A 23,499-nucleotide genomic window follows, 5' to 3' on the forward strand; every position below is an offset into this window, starting at 1 on the left:
CCAGACTGAGCGAACGCCGCTCTGCACGTTTTTTATCAGGGACGTAACTAAGTATTTGAGGTGCAGGGGGGGAGGGGCGAATACATTTAAAATTAAAAATTAAATTGTTCACTTTTGGTAAATGTATTAGACATAGTGGCGGGTTGTTTTTGTAAGTACAGTTTTTGCATCATCAAAGTTAGGGGGGCAGCTGGGGGGGCAAGGCTCTAGAGTGGGGGGGCACCTGCCCCCCCCTTGCCCCCCTGTAGATCCGCCCATGCATAAGAGTCACCGGTGATTTCAAACCGTGTTTTTGAGACTGTCTTTGTTTCACTGGACTTTTAAGAAGAAAATACTCAGCAATAGTGTTGACCCTGAATTTGCACATGGTTTGTCTTAAATCATATTAAAAAAACCACATAAAAAAATATTTTTGAAGGGACTTTAAACTTCAGTAGCAAACTCTGCGTTGGACATGGTAAGCTAATTTCAAACTGTTTAAACGATTTATTTCAGTGAACTGATTCAAAGCACTGATTCAACGATTCAATTGCTTCCCAGAAAAGTTCACAAACTCTCTGTGTGGCGTGTTTATGGACTAAAATGATATAACTGCTGTTTATTTTTACTTTTATTGTTATATTTATGTAATATCGTAGGAGCAAACAGTGTGGAAAACGTGCCTTATTTTTAATTCAGTTTGTTTATGAGTCTGTCTGATTCTAATTGGCAACAGAGGTGGACCTGATCGACAAACTTTCTGAATTGAGTAAATGCATAAATATTGATATGGCCAGAAAACGTATAAATATTTAAATGTAACGCCAAGCGCTGTACAGCGACCCTGCTGCGGTGGGGAAAATATTGAGTGTTGGTTGTCTGTATAGTTACTTGTTTAGTTTGCAAGATGGTATAGTTGTATCAAATGTTCTCTGTGTTAGTTGCTGATAGAAACAGGAGATGGCTGCGATAGGAAACGGAGAAAGTGTGTGTGTGTGTTGTCTTTGTTCTCCCTTCAGTCGAATCAGATAAGGGTTTCAGAGAGGCGATACAAAAGCCATTCGAGCTCATTTTACACATCCAGACACATGAGCCCAATCCGCAGCGAGACAAACACTCAGGAAGATTGAGTGTCCGGCCTCAGCCAAAGAACGGATCAAAGAATCAGTCCCGCATCTCAGACAGAGAGAAAGAAACGAGGGCCAGACGGATGAGCGTGAACGTTGTTTTGTAGCTGTGAGAGATTGAAGGAAAAGGAAGGACGAAAAGGGGGGGAAAAATGACAAATCAGCTCCACGGGTGAACTCATTATGAGAAATCAACGAGGCACAGAAATGCTCTTTTATCAAACTCTGACGTCTATAACAGGACAACAACCCACTGGGATAATGCTGTAATGAGAGGTGTGTGAGTGAGAGAGTGTTTATGTTGCACCCTAATAGTCTGTTCTTTAAAAAATAACACTTAAGAGTCCACCAACGGTTGCCACAGTCCCTTCTAAACACAATGAAGGCTAATGCTTTAAAGAATGAATGCAGCTTTCATGTTTTTAGTTGTATGGATTATTAGTCACTCTTTTCAATGCACAGTGTAGATGAAAAGCTCTTTTGAGACGGGGTCAGTCACTGATTAACTACGGTTGTAAAAGCATTTCTGAGCAAAGTAATCTGTCTAATTGATTTAGCTTGTTTATTCAGATATGGATCCAAGCTTATCGCATAAGATCTATTATTTGTAAAATTAGATTGCTTGTGCTAATTTGCTCTTAAAATGCGAAGATTTGTGTAATACAGCAGGTCTGAAAACACATCACTGATTTTGCACTGAATGTTTAAACAGAACTTTTGATGAATTTGTTGTATTGAAAGCTGTTTTACGAACTTGTATGGGCATCAAGGAAACATGCCTGAGAATGCTTGAAAACAAGGGTCTGGTGTACAGTTTTTTATGTACTATATGATTTTCCTTACATGTTGTTTTGATATACACTACCATTCAAAAGTGTGGGGTCAGTAAGATTATTATTATTATTTTTAAAAAATTAAAGAGTTAGTTCACCCAAAAAAATACAAATAAAAAATCCCATAATTTACTCACCCCTCAAGCCATCCTGGTTGTATATTACATTCTTCTTTCAGCCAAAGAGTTATATTAAAAAAATATCCTGGTTCTTCCAAGCTTTATAATGGGAGTGAATGGTGCCATTTTTCTGAAGCCCAAAAAGGAGAGAGTCGAGTTCCGGCGTATGACGTAGGTGTAGCGTAAGGTCTGGTGAGAAGTAACGAACGTCATCGACTCTCTCGTGACAGCGGTTACCAGAAGCCAGTGATTTTAGTCTATAAAGTTATAAATATGGATATTTTTTCTTACAAAAACGCAATACTTCACTTCACTTTAGAAGGTCTTGATTAAACCACTGGAGCCGTATGGATTTATTTTATGATGGATGGATATGCTTTTTTTGGGCTTCAAAAAACGGCACCATTCACTCCCATTATAAAGCTTGGAAGAGCCAGGATATTTTTTAATACAACTCCGATTGTGTTTGGCTGAAAGAAGAAAGTCATATAAACCTAGTTATATTATGGCATAATTTTCATTTTTGGGTGAACTAACCCTTTAATACTTTTATTCAGCAAGGATGCATTAAATTGTTCAAAAATGATAGTAAAGACTTAAACATTAAACATGTATAATGTTACAAAACAATGAAAGAATCCTGGACAAAATGTATCATGGTTTCCACAAAAATTTTGAGAAGCAAAAATAGTTTTCAACATTAATAAGAACCATTATTAATAATTGAGCACCAAAACAGCATATTAGAATGATTTCTGAAGGATCATGTGATGCTGTGGTTGAGCCACAGTTTCCATTCTTTGTTCTTATATCGGTGGTGCGAAAGTACTGCGTTTTAAAGCACAATTTTATGACAAGAAAAAAGATGTGCAGAGTTGGAATTCAAATCTGGTTTGGATCATGCAATCAAACTCAGTGTGAAATGTTTTCTTGATCTGCCAAACTGACTAAGAGTTTGACCGTATCCCAAATTCTAGATACTCTCAGCGACATCCGGAAAGCGCTTTCAGGCTGTTGACTTTCTTAAGATTTCCCACATTCATTTGTGCATTCGCAGCAGGGGAGTTCAGGCACCTCCAGAACGCACACAACTGCAGCTCATAGCAGGAATACTATTTCCTCGCGTGTAGCAAGAAGACGTTCAACCGGAATCCCAGCGGCGTCCATCAAACAAACCTCGCTGTCGTTCGGCAAATATCACCCAAGCTGTTTATCCAGGCTTTCCCCGCCTAGAATAAACAAGCACTGATTAATTAATGACAAACACACACAGAGATGAGATGCAAACAAACACAAATGCATATCCACAGAATGAACAGACGTGCACAGCCTCTTGCTCTTGTGTAGTTTAGATCAGCGTGCTGCACTCCTGTCTCGGTCTAATTTAAATTGGCATACTTTGAAACAGCTGGGTACAGCTCTGTCAACCACACACAAATAACAAACACCCATCCCCATAGACGGATAAATTATCATATTTATGGTGTCTTGTGACCCCGTGAGCTCTGTAATAAAGAGCCCTGATTCTGATCGAATGGGTATTTGATGCATAGATGATGTGAGTCTAAGTGTGTGGAGATTTGAGAAGAAAGGAAACACATGGTTGTGAATTTGCATGTATGTGTTTGTATGCATTGCGCCGCTTTGAGAAAGAAGCATATTGATGTTCATCTTGTTCTTGTCTCTCTGATAGTTTAAGGATATTTTCTTTTATGATAAAGGTTCAGTGATCACCCAGCTAACAGGGAACATTCTAAAAAATGTGGCTAAGGTTCTGGCAAGGTTCTCCCAAAGTTATGTATATATAACAAATGCTCTCCCAGTAATGTTACTGGAATGTTCGTTCAAAGTTATCTGGTCTTTAACTCTTTCCCCGCCACTGACAGAATTTTTCCGTCATTTATGATACAATGCCATTTACAATACACCATTGACAATTTTCCGGAAATCCATATTTTCACTGTTATATGGTAGGGGGGCGCTATTATATGCATGCAGCCCCTAAAGGGACATGTGGTGGGGAAAAAAATGAGATGGGAGGAAAAATAATAAGTCAATGCTTTTGCGCTTTCTCGCAAATGTTTTCCGTTCCCCTGAGAAACTTTGCGTTGTCTCCAAAACCTTTTGAGCTCTTTGCGGGCGAATGCTAAGTTTCTCGGGGGAACGCAAAACATTTGCGAGAGAACGCAAAAGCATTGACAAAAACTTTTTCTTCCATCTCATATTTTTTCCTTCACCACGTCCCCTTAGGGGCTTCATACTATTACGCATCTTCTGAACAGGGTAATCGGGAGAATCGGGATAATTCCCAGTGGGCCGCTTCACTTTTGGGCCGTTCGAGGATTTTTTCTTTCATTTTCTTTTCCACATTTGTCACGTTAGTTACATTAGGCTACACACGTTCCACATTCTGACACCGCAGCGCGCAGCCTCTGCATGGGTTGTACCATGTGAAGGAGTTCTCCCCTCGCCTCCTATAGAGTTGGTTGGGTCCATAGCCCGTCTTTTCCAAAACGTTTTCTCAGGTAGGCTACCGCGGCACCGCCTACCGATAGCTGGGCCGGCCCTACCGTAACGGTACGCGTCAGGGAGGATGGATGGGAGGAAGAGGCCAGGAGGTATGGAAGCTTGTTTCCGCCACAGAATAAAACATTTTAATAGATAATTGCGACTTTTTATCTCACAATTGCGAGTTTACATCTCGCAATTCTGACTTTATTTCTCAGAATTGCGAGATATAAAGTCAGAATTATGTGAAATAAAGTCGCAATTGCGTGTTATAAAGTCAGAATTGCGAGATATAAAGTCAGAATTGCGTGAAATAAAGTCGCAATTGCGTGAAATAAAGTAGCAATTGCGTGTTATAAAGTCAGAATTGCGTGAAATAAAGTTGCAATTGCTTCTTATAAAGTCTATGCGAATTATTATTTAACCTTTACATTATTTGTTGAACCATAATACAAACTACACAATAGTTAGAGCTGAACTGTTGCTTCATTTATCCAATTTGGAAAAAGTGCTCATTTGGAATTCCACCATGGATCAAGTCTTGGGCCTGAAACTCCCGGGCTGAAAAGTGGCCCCACTCCGGCCCTGCTTCTGAATGAGCACACTGGTGGGGAAAGTTAATAATATTTAGCTCAAACACATTCTTTATCGTTCATGGAACGTTTTTCTGAAACCGTTTCATTTAAATTCTTTTTAAATGTCACGACTTGTTTCAGAATGTTCAGCGAACATTCAAAAGTAACATTCCCATGTTTGCAAAATGATACAATGGATTGTTGCCTTAATGTTCACATAACCAAGAAAGAATGTTTTGAAAACATTTAAATAATTAACATAACGGAATGGGAACGTTAGGGAAACATTCTTAAGGTCTTTGCACACTGAGTCCGAAATTTTGGCACGTAAAAAAATAAATACGACCTCACACTGTGTCAATCACGTTTACACACTACGTCCGAAACTTTTGTCCGTCATAAAAAAGAAAGAAAGTTGTCTGTTTTTTGCATCCGTAGCAAGCATTTTGAGAGTTGTTTTAACAATTCAGAGCCACAGAATGATGAATACGAAATAACGCATACGTAAATTTCGGACTCAGTGTGCAAGGACCTTTAGACCATATTTTTGTTAGTTGGGTAGTGTTAAAACATACTAGGAGAGCCATAATCTCTCATGTATTATAGTCATTACTACGTTTAACTAATGCTGATTGTTTTCCCAGTAGCAGGAAAGAAGCGCTGGGCTTTGAGCAAGACACATGCTATTAAACAGTGACATTTCCAACACAACTGACTGTGTGTCACTGTCTAGAGCATTTCCGATATGGCCGCCACCCAGCTGTGATAGGAAGGACGATCCATCAGCGGAAAAGCGTTCTGTCTTTGTGAGGCAGTATTGAGTGAAAGCGCAGTTGGATGGGATTCTCTCCTTCCTCGTCTGAGCTATTGATTCGCCTCAGGTGAATTTATGGTGACATTCCTCTAGTTTGCACAGAGGGAAAAGCATTGTTGTCTTTGTGGAAATCAATCACCAAACTGAACAGCTCGTCAATAGGCAAGAGTGACCTGTTTGGCTTGGATTTGAGGATGTCAAAAGTTTTAAAGACATGTTTTAAAAAGAACCATACTCAGATCACTTTCAGTGGACTACTGAAGTGAGTGAAAGGGAAAAAAGAAGTGAGTGAAAAAGGTCTAAGTGGCCTTGTCCCAAATGGCACACTTCATATGCACTTACGGTCTTGTGGACTTACAGTGAGCGCAGTGTGCGCATGATTGCGCAGTCCATGAGACAGTGGGATGTCCCATTTGTCATTTTAGGTTTCAGTAGGGAGCTTGTGAGCGCCCCCTTTATGGCAGATATGCGCCTTAGGAATGCACACTTTTGCTGAGCTTTCATGAGGGCGAGCTCCACGGCAGATTTCTACCTGATAGTCAAAGGGCCGTTACTTCACAAAAGTGTGGACTAAGAGGAAGACACTGAGGGGTTAGGGTTCCATTTGGGACAGGGCCAGTTTTTACACTTGTACTGTCCCTGGCCTTGCAAGAAGGTAATATATATATATATATATATATATATATATATATATATATATATATATATATATATATATATATATATATATATATATATATATATATATATTAGGGCTGTCAAACGATTAATCGCGATTAATTGCATCCAAAATAAAAGTTTGTGTTTACATAATATATGTGTGTGTATGGAGTATAATTATTTTCTATATATAAATACACACACATGCATATATATATTTAAGAAAAATGTGTTATTTATATATAAAATATTTATATATAATATAAATTATATATAATATAAATATATATACACAGTATATACATGCAAATATTTCTTAAATATATACATGCATGTGTGTGTATTTATATATAGAAAATAATTGTACACACACATATATTATGTAAAAACAAACTTTTATTTTGGATGCGATTAATCGTTTGACAGCCCTAATATATATATATATATATATATATATATATATATATATATATATATATATATATATATATATATTATCATTTAAATTATTGTATTGTTACTATTTAAATGTAATTTTCATTGATTTATTTCTATTTCTGTTCTTATTTATTTCCATGTAGGCCTATTATATTTTTAGTATTTAATCTATTTATATTTATTTGTATTTATTCATTAATTAATTACTATTATTTCTATTATTGTGTTTTTACTATTATTTACATTTAATTTATATTATTTCTTGTATTATTTATATTTATTTATTTTTATCTGGTCTATTTCTCCCTAGATATAAATGTCTAATCTCTTTCTGTGCATGTCATCATTACCTTTGATTTAACATTTGCCTTTACAGGGTACAGTATAAAGTGAACATGGAACGCTTTGCATTCAGAATGCATGTTGTAAGCAAACCTTGTGCAGATTTAAAATGAACTGTACAGAGAAGGCATCCCAAGATGGTTTGAGTCTGAATCGCTTTTCAGTTCAGTTCACTTCTAGTGTTCAAGCATGTCATATACTGTATGTCAAAATTCATTCAAATTGCTTTCAGACTCTCACACAACCGTTGTAGTCACTAGAACCAACATCTGTCGCAGGAATGCTACTGTGCCATGCTAGTGGATTTTAAAGTGGATCAAGCGCTGCAGCTATGCTGTTTTCTACTAAAAGCATGATATTGATGAGTGGCTTGGATTACCCTTGTGTTTGAGCTTTTAGGTTAAAATTATTACATTGCCTCCCACAGTCTCAGGTACACATGTAATGAATAAAAGAGGATTTTTTTTTTTTGTCTCCCCAGAACAATAAGGACATTCCGGGATTCAGTTAATTTTTTTGACACAATGCTGTGATTGGCCAATCAGAATGAAGTATTCCAGAGAGCTACATACTAATCATATTAATTGACAGTAAAGTTATTGTTTAATGAAAGTAGTGCAACCTGTTATTAGATGCATTTTTTTGCACCATCATTATTCAACCCCTAATTATTTTAATTCTCGTGAACAGATTTTGTCAGATGGTGTGTGGTTTGAGTTATTGACGTCCCGGGATGTGATGGTTTACTTTTGTAGAAGAGTGTGCTGTGTTTGGCATGACACATTTGTGCCGTCTGCAGTCGAGAACTTCCACTTCTTTTATTAGAACAGCAGCTATTATCAACTCATGAGATTCCTTCGCCACCTGAACCTTTTGTCATTCCTTTATCAGAGAAATGCTCTATTTTTATTTAAAAGAATACCAAGGCTTGTTTACCAAGCATGTTTACCAAGGCTTCATTTGTTGCAAAAAATACAGTAAAAACAGCTTTTATTTGGAAGCATTATTATAATTTAAAGGGGTCGTAACATGAGAAATAAAATTTGCCTTGATCTTTTGACATATAAGAGGTCTTTGTACCATTTAAACATCCTGCAAGTTTCGTAGCTTAAACATCCTCTTCATAAACAAATCATTTATTTATTCAAGCTCTAAAAATGGCTCATTTGGATATTGCAGGATTTGTGATGTTACATGGGCAAATACATTTGCATATGACTGCCTCCAGAGCAAGACATCGATGAATAGTTTTACATCATCGCATCATAGGCCCCGCCCACTGGCGTTCACTCGCTTAATGGCAAATGGAACCCATTATAATCACTTGCGCTGTCTACACTGGATACAGTATACAGATACGAGTTCAGTTTCTGATGCACTGCATGTGTTTGAGTCTGCCAACAAGAGGACAAATGGAAGCGGCAAGGAAAGTTCTCTTTGGTGCGTCCTGTTTAAACAGCTCATTTGCTAATTTCTGTTGAAAATTTAAAGGGATACCACCATCAAGAACAAGTGGATGGGTTATTTTTAATGGCGTCACGGATCGCGTCAAAGGATTATATGTTTGTTCTGAGAATCTGACAGCAGATTTTGTAATCGAGGCACAGTTTAATAAAGAGTTCGCAAAGAAACTTTTGACAGATGAAGCAGCCGACTGTATTTAATCTGACAGCAGCTACGCAAACCATAAGTAAACGATTTCATAATGCTTTGCCTGTAAATGACAATGTAAATGTTTTATATGAAAAATGTTTTCAAAACACTTACCCATGTGCAATAGCAAGTGGGCGTTGATACTGTTTCCTATGCTATGAGATTAGAAAAAAAAATGATCCCTTAAAAACTGATCATTTCAGTCAGAGGGTCAGAATGAGGGTTAAAAAGAATCGTTTTTCCACATATATATTTGTGGAGGGCAAAGCTGAATTTTCAGCATCAATACACCGGTCTTCAGTGTCACATGATCCTTCAGAAATCATTCTAATATTCTGATTTGTTGCTTCTTTTTTTAGTTTAATCGTACATGGTCTGGTTAGGCTTTTCAGGGAGCTTTGTATTCTGAACTTTGTGTGTGTGTGTTTTTTTATAGTCAATTTCATGATTACTTCTGTTCTGTCATTGTTTGATTGGTTGTCTGATTGGCAATAACTGGTGGTTATTTATTTATTTATTTATTTATTTCATCAGTGTTTTCATCATTGGTACTGGGACTGTAAAACAAATCTTCGGAATAAGTTTTATATGATTGTTCAAAGCAGAAAAGTTTTTCCAACAAGTAATCTAACTAGACACCAAAATCGCTTATTGCACAAAAATGATAAAACAAATCCTTAAAACCAGACGATGAAGTGTTGTTTTATAATAATAAACCATGAGCATGACAAACAAAATGACAATTTTTGTTTCTAAAAGTTAATTGGCCTATCTGCTTTTTCTGTCCTAACTTTGCATGATTATATTTTATTATTTGCATTTAGCATCCTTTTCCCCCATTGTCAACGACCCTATCAGAACCCGGGAACTATTTTTGGGCCACAACCCAACAGTTGTGAACCACATGGCTTATGTTTTACAGATACTGTGTGTTAAAATAAGAGGATATAAAACAGAGGGCCAGAGAGATAAATGGGACATAAAACCTGCGATGTTCCAGTGCTGTTCTTTAAACACATTACGTACTTGGCAGGCGCTTTGCCTCACAGTTAGAAAGCTGTTCCAGTGCCCAGAGGCCTGTGGGTTTAACTCCACAGATTGGCAGAAAAAAGAAAAAAAAAAACCGACAAGAGGGAATCAGGCAGGTCTGAGCCATCCTACTATGATTGAGCCATGTATACGGTTACTTAAAACCTGTCCATTCACACCTCAAAAGTAGGATTTATGCGTGTAAACGTGCAATATGAAAGGATAAAAGATATGAATGAGATTGTTCTACTGCTATATAAGGATTTTCTCTCATCATGACTGCACAACATTCCAATCAACCAATCAGATTTGAGGGACAAATTTATAGTTGATGTCAAATTTAGGCTTGCATCCAGGGTTAGGTGCTTACATCAGTGTTATTCACCATAATTTACCTCTGATAGTAGTAAAGGGTTGAGTTAGGTTTAGGCGAAGGGATATGGTTAGGGGGGGCTAAATTTTCTGTCAGGAATGTTGTTCCAGGATCAGCAAAATATGTTGGCCCAAGAACATGTCTGACTTGGCAAAATCACAGTGTCGCTATATGACTGCTGATGAGTTTGGGTGAATCTTACCTATGTTTTCTGGTCACAGACCTTTAGCATTTGTGTGCTTTTTTTAAAGGCTACGCACTGAAGAAATGTGGATATGAAAGCTTTTTAGTGATTGACATGAATGTCTTGGTTGTTTTTAGCCTTTAGATTAGCCATTTTAACACACTGGCAGACTTATCTCAGACACATCTAAATGGATCTAAATATATAATTGGAGCCTCCTACGCAGTCTCAAAGAAATAAATCTATCAATCCGTTATTCATTAAATTTCACATGAGAGATTTACAGCCACTCGAGTCTCTGGGCAAACACTTAAAAACGTATATGCTTTACCAAAAATGCACTTTGCTGATATCATATAACAATGCCGATACCTGAATTACCTTGATATATAGCACAGCACTTAAAGGGTCCTATTATGCTTTTCACTTTTCAACTTTAGTTAGTCTGTAAAGTTGCTGTTTGAGCATAAAAATGATTACCATATTAATTTACCATGGTATTTACATGGTTCTCCAAGGTACATGCCATGGTACATGTCTAAAACCACATTGGTTTACTATGGTAACATGTCTAGAATATAGTATTTAAATAAACTGTTCATTTGTTCATTTGTTGTTGTGCTATGTAAAGAATTAGGGAACTGGCTGGTTCTTTTATTGATGAAAGCAATGTGCATGTGTGTATCGTAACAGCCACACACTCTCTTTTCAAATAAATCAGTGACTGTCTCAGAGTTTTCATCATGACTCACTCACAAATATGTTTAGACAGATTGACTAAATGAATGTAGCAAATGAAGGCTTTATTGCGTCGTGTCCAAAGTGAGAGACTTGTATCAACGGTGCTAACATGGCTTAGCTTGACAACTTCCCCTCAGTGATCTAATTCATGTCAACGCTACTATAGACCCGTGTAATGAAATTGAAAGATTGAGAATCTCTTTTTTTTTGTGTTCTTTGTCAGAAATAAATCCAGGCGATTTCACTGGAAGATTAGTGCCAGTTTGATGGTTCAGATTAGCAGTGACAGCTCTTGTTGTGTCGCCTAGTTTCTTCAACAGACTCCGGTAATAACAGGATTGGGGCACGTCTGAGCCGGATAAAACATTTACCCCAAGGTTTGGAGACTGAGTGAGTCTACAGTTTTCTTTCGGTAATACAAACAAAGATTTTAGCATTAATTTTTATACTACCTAGATTTGGGTAGAATAGAGATGTTAAGAGAAGTTTCTTGTGTTTTCTCAGGTTGTCTTCAGCACAGTTTGTGGTCCCTTTTAGTTAAGTTGAATTTGGCTTTTGGCAGATTAAGCAGTGTATTGTCAGTGGGTATTAACCACACGTCTGTTTATAGCAGTTTTTGGTGATTTTCTCTTTGACTGCCAGTTCCACACAGGAGACATGTCAGGAAACCCAGCAGGAGAAATAACTGTCAGCTCATGGGTATTGACTGTAGTTCTGATGATAAAAGATATTAAAAAGTCTTATTTTGGATCCAATCTCCTGAAGACATAATCTCAGTGGGCTTCCTAATATCATGCAGAATAAATATTTCAGTTTGTTTGTTTGAGAATATTGTTAGAGTACAGTTGTTTTGCTCTTTTCTGAAACTTAGTGTGCTACCTTGCTGGCTACTTCCTACATCACAACATTTGTGCATACAAATGCAAAAAAATGGGTCAAATAGGCAATTTAAAATCATATTTATCTATTTTAAACTGCCATTACTTGAATATTCAAATAAACAATTTAATGAAGCATATTTATAATCTAATATACACTACCATTCAAAAGTTTTGGGTCAGTAAGATTTATCAAAGTTTTGGAAAAAACTCTTATGCTCACCAAGGCATAATTTATTTGATCAAAGTAAACTGTATTAATGTGAAATATTATTACAATTTAAAATAACTGTTTTCTACTTTAATATATTTTCAAATGTAATTTATTTCTGTGATGCAAAGCTGAATTTTCAGCATCATTACGACAGTCTTCAGTGTCACATGATCCTTCAGAAATCATTCTAATGCTGATTTGCTGCTCAAGAAAGATTTCTTATCATCACTGTTGAAAACAATTGTGCTGCTTAAAATTTTTGTGGAAACTGTAATATTTTTTTCAGAATTTTTTCAATTTCACATTTTTTTTAAATTTAAGTCTCAACTGTCACTTTTTATCAGTTATGCATATCATTTAGCCAAGTATTTAGCCAAAATAAGGTCGCTTAGAAGCATAATTATGTTGTCTACATTTTAGAACAGCAGCAGGAGCAAATTTGTTGCCACAAAACGTTACCTTTGTCACTAGGATTTGGAACAGAGCCGTAGATTTTCATCAACTACGAATGCGCCCGAGGCTCAAAGACAGCTTAAAACATCCCGCTGTGCGTAAGCGACTGAGTTAAAGAGCAAACACTCCTAGATGACAGTGCAATGTCGAGATGGGTTTACACCATTAATATGACACTTCAATTTACTATCTGCCAGTCTGTGTGTATCATGACAATGACACAAACAAGCAATCACAGACTTGCTTTGAATTTCAATGTGCCTTCAGAGGTAATTTTTAGAACACTGCAGATGAAAACAGTCTCATCAGCTATGTGACACATTTATGAGTGAAATAGGATATTAAAACGAGGAATAATGTAGGAAATGACTTGATTTTAATAATCGGGAATTGATTGCTTTGTGGAAAGTGCGCATTATGTACCAAAATGAATGTAAGTTTGCCACAAACTACATTGGGCCCTATCATACATCCAGCGGAATGCAACGCCAAGCGCGACGCAAGTGTTTTTTGCTAGTTTCAGCCTGACGCAGTTATGATTTTCACGTTCTGCGCCACGTTGTTTAAATAGCGAATGCATTATAGCCCATTTGTGCGCCCATGGGCATGCTGGTCTGAAAACGAGGTGTGTTCAGGCACATTGTTGGCGCTTTGCTATTTTGAGGCAACAGAAATAGACTGCGCCATTGACCAACAAAAACCTGGTCTAAAGTCAATGGCGCAATATTGTTTTTGTTATTTAAAGAGCGTATTAGTAATGTGCGCCTATAGGGTGCACAACGCGCATACACTCTGCTTATTACACACACAGGGACGCCAGCAGCACACAAACATGCCAAATATTAAAAATAAAAAGGATTACAATGTAAAAGATTAATATTGTGAACATAAAGATATGGTGGAATCCGGCTTGTCCTGTAGATGATCTGCTTGCGCGCTTTAACCTCGTGCACGAGCAGATCCGTTTCCTCTCTGGAGACGCGCTCAGTCTTTCCGCTTCCAAATTCCGTCATGTAAATAGCAATCCGCCATGGCGCGAGTGCAACTGGCTTTTAAAGGGAATGGGAGATGAGACTCTGCTTGGTTTATTTCACGTTACGCCCAAAACACACACATTACTCATTAAGAGTATTGGGACAGTCCTTTAAGGACATGCGCCGGGTGCGCTGACCATTTTTCCCGTCGTTAAACTAGCAAAAGTGGATTCGGACAAGCCCTAAGTGCACTTGCGCCGTAAGCTTTAGACCATGTGCTTAGATCGTTAAAATAGGGCCTATTGTGTCTAAATAGCTATTTAATTTGTGAATCATACTGTAAGATCAGGAACATACATTCAAGTAAATACGGTCAGTTTCGATTCAATGTTGACTTTGTCTCCACACTTAGGGGTTGTTGAGTACATCCGTGAATGTGTGTGTGTTTCTGAACCTCTTCAGTCTCCAGCATGTGGTCAATAAGGACGTCTCTACATCAGCCCAGCTGACTGGATGATCCAGCTTTCATCTCAATATCCTGCTCTCCTCTGGCTCCTCCAGGGATCTCAGCACAATGCCTCATTATCCGGAGAGAGATCATCCGCTGCCTGGGTACATGTCGCCTCTCACCAGCTCCAGTCAGGGTTAGGAAAGGAGATCTCCCTCTCCAAATTAAACATGGCTCCCGTAATGTAAGATCTCCAATAAAAGATGCCGAGCTAAGCAGCTTCCACAGGATTTGGGCTGAAATCAGTTAATTACTTTGTGATATGGCAAATCTTAAGCCTGTGTAATTGGAGGCCCCCGCAGCAGACAGAAAGAGAGACCGATAGAGCCTCAGGTTAGGCTTTTTACAGCGTGGCACAATGCCGGCACACAGAGGCATATTGTCCACGTCCGTCTTTGTTCCAGACAAACACACACACAGGCACTGTTCCAAACTTAATATGGCTGTATAGAGGGCAGCATCTAACTGAACTGCAACCTCATAAAAGTAACCAATTTGGACTGCTCTAAATGGGCAGTAACTTCATCTTCAAGCAAAGCCAGAGATAGTATAAAACTCTCAATGATTTCGAGCTAAAGAAGACCAATATGATACAATGTTTTACCTGATTTTGTTGTTGATTAGAAAGCGTATTATTTACGTAAAATTGAGATTTTGGTATTTCACTTCTCAAGTAATTATCTGCTATACTACATGCCTGTATCCTACATAGAAAAGCTGCCCTGGGTTGTTATCTAGATGGCCGCCGAGTGAACCGACTTGCCTTAAAGGGTTAGTTCACCCAAAAATTTAAATTCTGTCAGTAATTACTCACCCTCACCCAAATCCGTAAGACTTTCGTTCATCTTCAGAACACAAATGAAGATCTTTTTGATGAAATCTGAGAGCTTTCTGTCCCTCCGTTGACACTTTGACGTTTCAAAAAGTTCATAAAGAGTTCATAAAACTAATCCATATGAATCGTCCAAATATTCGGAAGAGGCATGATCGCTTTATTTATAAATTGAAGCTTTTATTCACATATAAACATTCATCAGCTCACACATCAGTTGTGGTAAACGGAAGCTCTAGCATGTTCGCTTGAGTGCAAGAACCAATGATGTTCATTCTCGTGTTACGCAGCACGTTTGAGCTTCAGCAAGAACCAGTGAGGTTTGTTCTCGCACATCAAGCAGGTTCGGTTGAGCTTCTGTTTTTTTATATTTGCTGATCAATGTTCAAATGTGAATAAAAGCCTAAATTAAATCTGTTCATCATATAAAGTGATCGAGTCTCTTCAGAAAATTTGGACTAAACCGCTCAATTCTTAGGGATTAGTTTTATGATCTCTTTATGAACTTTTTGAAGCGTCAAAAGTGTCAGTTGCGTAGCTGTTAATGGAAGGACAGAAATCTCTCAGATTTCATCAAAAAGATCTTCATTTGTGTTCCGAAGATGGATGAAATGCTTATGGGTTTGGAACGAAATGAGGGTGAGTAATTAATAACAGAATTTTCATTTTTTGAGTGAACTAAACCTTGAAAGGTACATGACGAAGACTGACTCATAACTGATATCAACAGAGTTTGGTGCCTAGCTAATGATACAGTGCTGTGATATATTATATTATATTATATTATATTATATTATATTATATTATATTATATTATATTATATTATACTTTTCAGTATTGAATGAATTATAATCATATTTGAAATCAACAGTTTTCATTGTTTGCCAAATTGGGTGATATTTTTCCCCCTCTCAGATCATTGTAGTGCATTCTGGGATTGAATGTTTCCTTCATAGAGAAAGCAGTGGGACACTACAAAATGGGACACTGCTATTATTATGTCTTCTGTGATTAAAATAAGTTAATTAAAAATGTTTAATGCAAAACATTTGAGGCACATTTTAATGAGCACATTTATGTTTAATTGCAACTGAATATTGAAACAATAGATTGACCAAATTATTGCATTGTTGTATGGTTTTAATTTAGAGAATGCAAGGGAGATGAGACAGGCTGAAATCACAATTTTAAGGGCATTTGATGCATCTTTTCATGCTAGACTAATTTAATCCTAGATAATACCATACTTAAATGTTTTTTAAACAAAAATCATGCAATTTGTGTCTGTAATGCTGTAGAAACAAGTAATAAGACACTAAAGTGTACCATTTTCATGTAACGTGCCAGGCTGCTCGCTAGGGTTTGGAACAGAGCTACTGTCACTTTCCTTTTATCCCCGTTGATTTTGTCATTGGCAGGGTTCCTGCTCGTGTCTCACTGGTGTCCATGGTTAGTGGTGGCTTCCAGGGAATTGAATGCACGCTGTGTGTGTGTTTGTGTGTGTGAGTTCGTGTTCCAATGCAGTTCCAATGTCTTGACTGTCTCCATGTCTCAGCACCTCTGTGCTAATTTAACCACTCACAGATGCAGAGCGGGGGAACAGGGACCAACATGTGAGCCCTGTTCATTAAAAAAAAAAATTCTGTAGTTTCTTTCCCCTCTCTAATAGATTAGACAAGATGAACCCAAGAGGAATTTGAGCGTTCTTGGAAAGGCACCGTGACTCTGGCTCGCTTTGGCGTATCGGATGTCCTTGCCTTTTCAAACCCTGTTTTTTTGGGTAGTGCATTTTTACTAAAGATAAGCTATACACTAAAAGCACTGTATACGGACAGACGACTGTACGATTGGAAAGGATCCAATTTCTAAAACATCCTCTTTTGTTAATTTGTTTTTTGGCAGCAGCTTTCTGAACTAAACTTCGCTTTTCCAATGGAGCGGTACACTTCTCTCCACCTTGTTTTTTAGGCGGAGTGTCAGAATTCAAATGATTGTTGTAACTTTGTATGTGTGTTCAAATGCATTTGAACAAATGCATCTTATTTTCATAGGACATCAAAAGCTTTTTGTTAATCTAGTAAGATTGCTTAAAGTCTGCAGCCTACATCCTCAACTACTTTCTAAGGCAACATCCTAAATGGATGGAATCACTGAATGATCTGAAACGCCCTATATAGGGATATATATATATATATATATATATATATATATATATATATATATATATATATATATATATATATATACTGTATATATATATATATATACACACACTGTATATATAAAGTTTGTTTCAGATGATGGAAACTGGGTTTTCATTCACTTTTTAATTTGAAAAAGAAACCTTTTTTTTGCTCTATTTTCGTCTCCTGTGTTTAAAATATGAATATGATTGCACAGGTGTTGCATGGCTTTCTTTTGTGAGCTGTGGCTTACAATCATGGCCAAAAATTTCGATATGTTTGTGTGTAACAAGCATTATAACAGGGCAGTTTCTAGATCTATGGAGAGGTCGCCTGGGTCTTGTTTGAGACGTGGTCTGACACTGAGTTTTGGCAACACAACACAAACACCATCCATCCTCACTATGAGTGTGTAAACAGGTCACACACCACTTATATTTGTGAATCTCATTATTTGGTAAAGAATAGAAGGTCTAAAGATCTTCTAAATCTGTCAGGTTCCAAGGAGCAAGAGAAATCTAGAGTATATGGATGTAAGCAGTTATTACACACACACGTGCAAGTTTGAGGTCTTGTGCCAAAATGATTCAGTGATTCGGCTTATTGATTATATAGATGTCACGATACTATGTCACGGACTAGTATTAGTTTGATACCCTCATCGATTTGATCCCCTGATCTCTAGCCACCCTTGCGTTTACCAGATGTCAAATCCCATCTTGACGAACGTCCCGCCCCCCTCTCTGGGGTTTCGCAGAGTAATGGCCCATGTACACTGTTAAAAATGATTTGGGCTTTTAGTCAGAAGGACTATTGTTGTCAAGTTGAGAGAACTCATTGCCCATTACAACACAGCAAGAAGAGTTACAACAACTTCAACTTGAAAAAAGCGCGGAAACTCATTAAAAACTCATAATAATCCGTTCAGTTCACTTCAGAAAATAGGTCAAGGTGGACATTTCAACCAACACGCATGCGCCCGCAGTGACGTCACGCGCCATGATCAACTCTGGAAAATCCGAGCTGACCGCCATCTTTTTTCCTCGGAGCCGAGCCGTCCAAGTAAGTACATTTAAAATTGTTTTAACTTAGTTCATCTGTAATGTGCATTCGTCGTCTAATGTCTCTTCGTCTCAAATGATCCGTAAACATAACCTGTGATGAATATTTCATGTTCGTTCGTTTTTTGGGTTAGCATGTTAGCGCCGGAGTGTCACAGCAAGTATTTAATGTAACGTTAGGGTTGAGCATCATATTCGACATTAACAAGTATTCGGCACCGATAATATACTCTTATACAAGTGAAACGGTGCGAGACCTGTCCTCATTATTATGGAAAAATGTGTGAACAGTGGGAACATTATAACCGGGTCAACCCGCCAATTTACGTGACGTCGCGACTCGTACAAGAAGCTTTGCTCGCACTCAATCAACCTGGCACAACATTAACAGACAGCGAGATAGCAAAAAAACACTGAGCACCGCCGTAGTGTTTGGACTATATTTTTTTATGTTGAGTTAGATGCGGTATAAACACGTAGTGATAGGTGATTGTTTTCATGTGTAGTGATATGTGTGCCGTTACACTCTGTATCCATGGCAACGCGCAGCAGTGGGGGTGGGGTGAACGGTCGCGGAGACTGCCAGTTGGAGATCAGACATGGGTTTTTTGCAAGGGGGAAAGTAAAGTATGAAGAGTTACAACAACTTCAACTTGAAAAAAGCACGGAAACTCATTAAAAACTCATAATAATCCGTTCAGTTCACTTCAGAAAATAGTTCAAGGTGGACATTTCAACCAACACGCATGCGCCCGCAGTGACGTCACGCGCAATTTTCAACTCTTGAAAATCCGAGCTAACCGTCATCTTTTTTCCTCGGAGCCGAGCCGTCCAAGTAAGTACATTTAAAATTGTTTTAACTTAGTTCATCTGTAATGTGCATTCGTCGTCTAATGTCTCTCCGTCTCAAATGATCTGTAAACATAACCTGTGATGAATATTTCATGTTCGTTCGTTTTTTGGAAATACGTTAGCATGTTAGCGCCGGAGTGTCACAGCAAGTATTTAATGTAGGGTTGAGCCTCATATTCGACATTAACAAGTATTCGGCACGATAATATACTCATATACAAGTGAAACGGTGCGAGACCTGTCCTCATTATTATGGAAAAATGTGTGAACAGTGGGAACATTATACCCGGGTCAACCCGCCAATTTACGTGACGTAGCGACTCGTACAAGAAGCTTTGCTCGCACTCAATCAACAAATCAATTATTTGTCCATTGTTTATTTTTAAAGAAACCTGGCCTACATCGATGATGCAATGAATGCCACATACGCACTGAGAAGAAAGATGATCGTTGAAGAGGAGCCACCTGTGGCCGAAATGAGAGTGAGATGGCCTGCCCTTTTTACTGAAAGACAGGTAAAATGTGTACATTTTTTCTTAGTCATTTCAAAGTAGTAATGTTGTATTGTGTATATTGCAGGGCTCTATGCTAACATTCCTCCCATTGAGCACATGTGCTCCTTAAGTGAAATATTTGGGAGTAAAATTAAAAATTGTTTAAGTAACATTTATGTAACGCTTAAATAATGTTGAGGGTAAAACGTGACCCATTTTTACATTTCAACAATTCAACTTATGACTGTAATTTGATGACTTATGATGTGACCCAGAATATAAAAACATGAAAATATATCATCTTTTTTTAATCAACAGACGCAAGCAATAACTTGCTCTGTTATGACTAACAGAATATTTGACACATTAAACATAAATTGATATTTCCTGTAGGCCACTCCTATATATTATGATATGAAATAGCCTAATGCTTGAACTGATATGAATTACATATTTTTATTTAACTACTTAAATCATAGTAGTACATACTGATTTGTTAAACTTACAGCCTTGTTACTTAGCATGTATGAATTATCATGACAACTTAACAAAGCACTGACATATCAGTCTGATGTAAACATTAATAAAACTCAATAACCTGTCACACAAGCCAATCTGCCCGTCTGAGGACACAGATCGTTGAGGTTGAAGTTAATATTAATGAAATATGCACCTTGAGACAGGTCTCCGCTGTACGTCACATGTCTGACAACATGTCAGTTGTAGTGCTGAAATGTGAACATTTAGGTGACTTTTAACTTGAACTAAAACTGTAATGTTACTTCTCCACATAGATCGCCAAGGAATTCACCAGGCTCACTTCAATGGACATCAATAAATTCTATGAGGGTCTGGACAGCCATCTGCATAAACTTCTTTAGTTATTCCGGTTGAAGCGCTTCGAGGAAGTTCAAGACATGACATCCTTAATGGAGATTCTCGACAAGGATGTAAGTGCATATTTGTTGTAGTTGTGGTCCACATTAATTGTGCAACCCCACTGAGGAGAGGGACCAGGATGTAGATTATGACAGACAGTAAACCTCCTCTAATTAATGTACTTGGATAGGCATTAGGCTTGGCACAATAGTCGGTGTTACCGGTGTTACACGGTGTTCAGTCGCAACACCGGTTTCATCACTTGCCCACCGCAGCACCGTAAAAAAATTTTTTAAAGCAATTACGCAGTATCTGTATTTTCTGTCACAGTTGACTAGCGTTGTATGATCACGCTCAACCATTCAATCGCGACAAAACAAGAGACCGCGTAAGTCCTGCCTATTACACGCGCGCACACACACACACACACACACACACACACAGAAAATACGTGCGTCAGTATCGAGCTCTCTTTTCGGCCTTGAACAAAACATAACACACACAAATTATGCCAAAATGTCCGTTTTGTCGAGTGTCCTCATAAGAGCAAATGATTTAAATAATATCATAAATGAATGTAGAGATTTGTGAGAAAATGGGACGCCAGGAGGATTAGTATACCGGTAGCTTAATAATCATGAATGCACTCTCTTGTGTGCATGAATGAATCTTTTAACACATCTCCGGCGAACAGCTTCTTCATGCAAAAGAAAAACTCTTCATAAAGCGCAGTGAAATTCATGTGGCTTTTCCTGATGGAACGAGGTTGTTCATTAACTTAATTTTATACGTGCAATTCACACGAGCTCTAAACGAATGCGAGACTGCTGCGACAAAACTTTAGTCAAACTTTATTAATGAAACAAAATCAAGGGAATAGTTTCTTTAATGTATTTTTTATTTTGTTTTTTACCGGTTGGCCGGTCACACGGCTTTCATAGTTTTTAGTTAGGCTAGAGCGGAGACCAGGGCCGGGTTTCACGATGTATCTTAGCTCTTAAGAGCGTTCGTGCTACTTAAGAGTCGCTGTCCATTCGCGACGTGCTGAAATATAACCTTATATGCGTTTTTCATGAATAATAACGAACCCACCATTCACACACTGTGGTTGAATCCGAAATCGCGCCCCTCAAATAGGGCGTTATTGTTCTCAACATGATCTCAAGCAGTGAAAAATAGAGGACACTGACAACGCGCTGAAAGACAGGACCGAGCAGGTAGCCTAATATTTAATATGAAACAAAGTCTCAACTCTCAAATTTGGTCAGTCAGACAAAAATAAAATAGGCCTACCATTTTTTGGCTCTTTAATGTGTCGTGACAGATTGCCTCAGTTAAAGCCAATTTCAAATCCACCGAAGTTAATCAATAACTCTTCTGACTGCTTTGTCACACAAAAATGGTGGAGTTTGATTGGTCAGATCGCATGTCAATCAAATTCAATACGAATGATGAATTGACGCCATGTAAAAAAAAAAAATAATCACATCACTCTAACACCCCCCACCCCCACGATGAAACCGGTAATACCGGTGTTGTCACAAGTCGATCAACCGGTGGGAGAATATTATCACCGTCACATCTCTAATAGGCATTTGATACAGACTGGATAAATAAGAAAATGGCTCTGTAAGATGGGAGTAGATGGAGAGAAGGCCAGAGTTCAAGTTACCTCTTTGAACTGAAAGCTCAGTTTCCGTCATTTGAGGGTTGACAAAAATCAGAGGTCTGATATCAACTGAATTCACGTATTGTGTTTTTGCAGGCATCAAACCAAAGGAAGAGAGCAGCAGCTTTCCAGGGACTGCCATGGAACATGAAGGAAAATCCTTCTACATTGATGAAGAAATGTGAGGTAAGCAGCAAAATGTTGTTTAATGATACAAAAACTAGTTCACAATGGGCATGGTTACACATCATTTCAGGCATCCTCTGTGTGGATACACTATATAGCAAAACATGTCTAAAGCACAGGCACCTTTTTGTTTTTTGTTTGTTTTTGCATGAAGCCAACAGATCCTGGGGAGGACTTCATCAAAGGAATGGTGATTGGAATCCTTTTGGTCGTTGAAGATGTGAAAGAGCCCCTTCCAGTTTCCTACAACGATGTTGCCATTGTCATTGAGGAAAAGATTGTCATGCGTCATCTTGGTGATGTACCCAACACTTTTGTGAACCTGATGGGCCTGCTTGTACATGCTGAACCTTGACTATCCAAAAGAGATGAAAATATACTTTTGAGGTGATTCAGCGCCTGTTCATGGGAATCGGGTCTGAGATGTGCACTCCCAGGGTCCACTCTCTAAAGAATAAACTGCTCAGTTAGAGGGATGGCTCAGGAGGATGTTTCTGCACACACACACGCACAGACACGCTCACTAACTCTCACACACTCATGCACATACAAGAACACACACACACACACACACACACACACACACTTTCTTTCACACACATACACACACATTCTTTCACACACATACACACACACACACGCTCACTAACACACACACACCCACATTCATGCACACACTCACTCACACACACGCTCACTAACACACACACACACACACACCCACATTCATGCACACACTCACTCACACACACGCAAAGACACGCTCACTAACTCTCTCTCTCACACACACACACACACACTAACTCTCTCACACACACACACGCTCACTTACACACACACAAAAAATCACGCATTCACCCACACAAGCACTCTCACACACACACACACACACACACTCATTAACTCACTCTCACACACAAACACGCACACACACTCACAC

General features: G+C 38.2%; 2 protein-coding genes across 6 annotated transcripts in view; both read left to right on the forward strand.

Annotated features, from left to right (window-relative positions):
• Nucleotides 1-23,499, forward strand: part of khdrbs3 (KH domain containing, RNA binding, signal transduction associated 3) — a 144,288-nt gene that overhangs the window by 18,882 nt on the left and 101,907 nt on the right. The gene's annotated exons all lie outside the window — the stretch shown is intronic.
• Nucleotides 20,560-23,154, forward strand: LOC307163146 (uncharacterized protein). The gene is made up of 3 exons (XM_079879057.1): nucleotides 20,560-20,775; nucleotides 22,470-22,559; nucleotides 22,714-23,154. Exons 1-3 carry the CDS (start codon nucleotides 20,743-20,745, stop codon nucleotides 22,912-22,914), a joined length of 324 nt encoding a protein of 107 aa, XP_079735183.1. The 5' UTR covers nucleotides 20,560-20,742; the 3' UTR covers nucleotides 22,915-23,154.

The sequence above is a fragment of the Squalius cephalus genome (genome assembly GCF_949319135.1).
Source record: "Squalius cephalus genome assembly, chromosome: 8".
NCBI lineage: Eukaryota > Metazoa > Chordata > Actinopteri > Cypriniformes > Leuciscidae > Squalius > Squalius cephalus.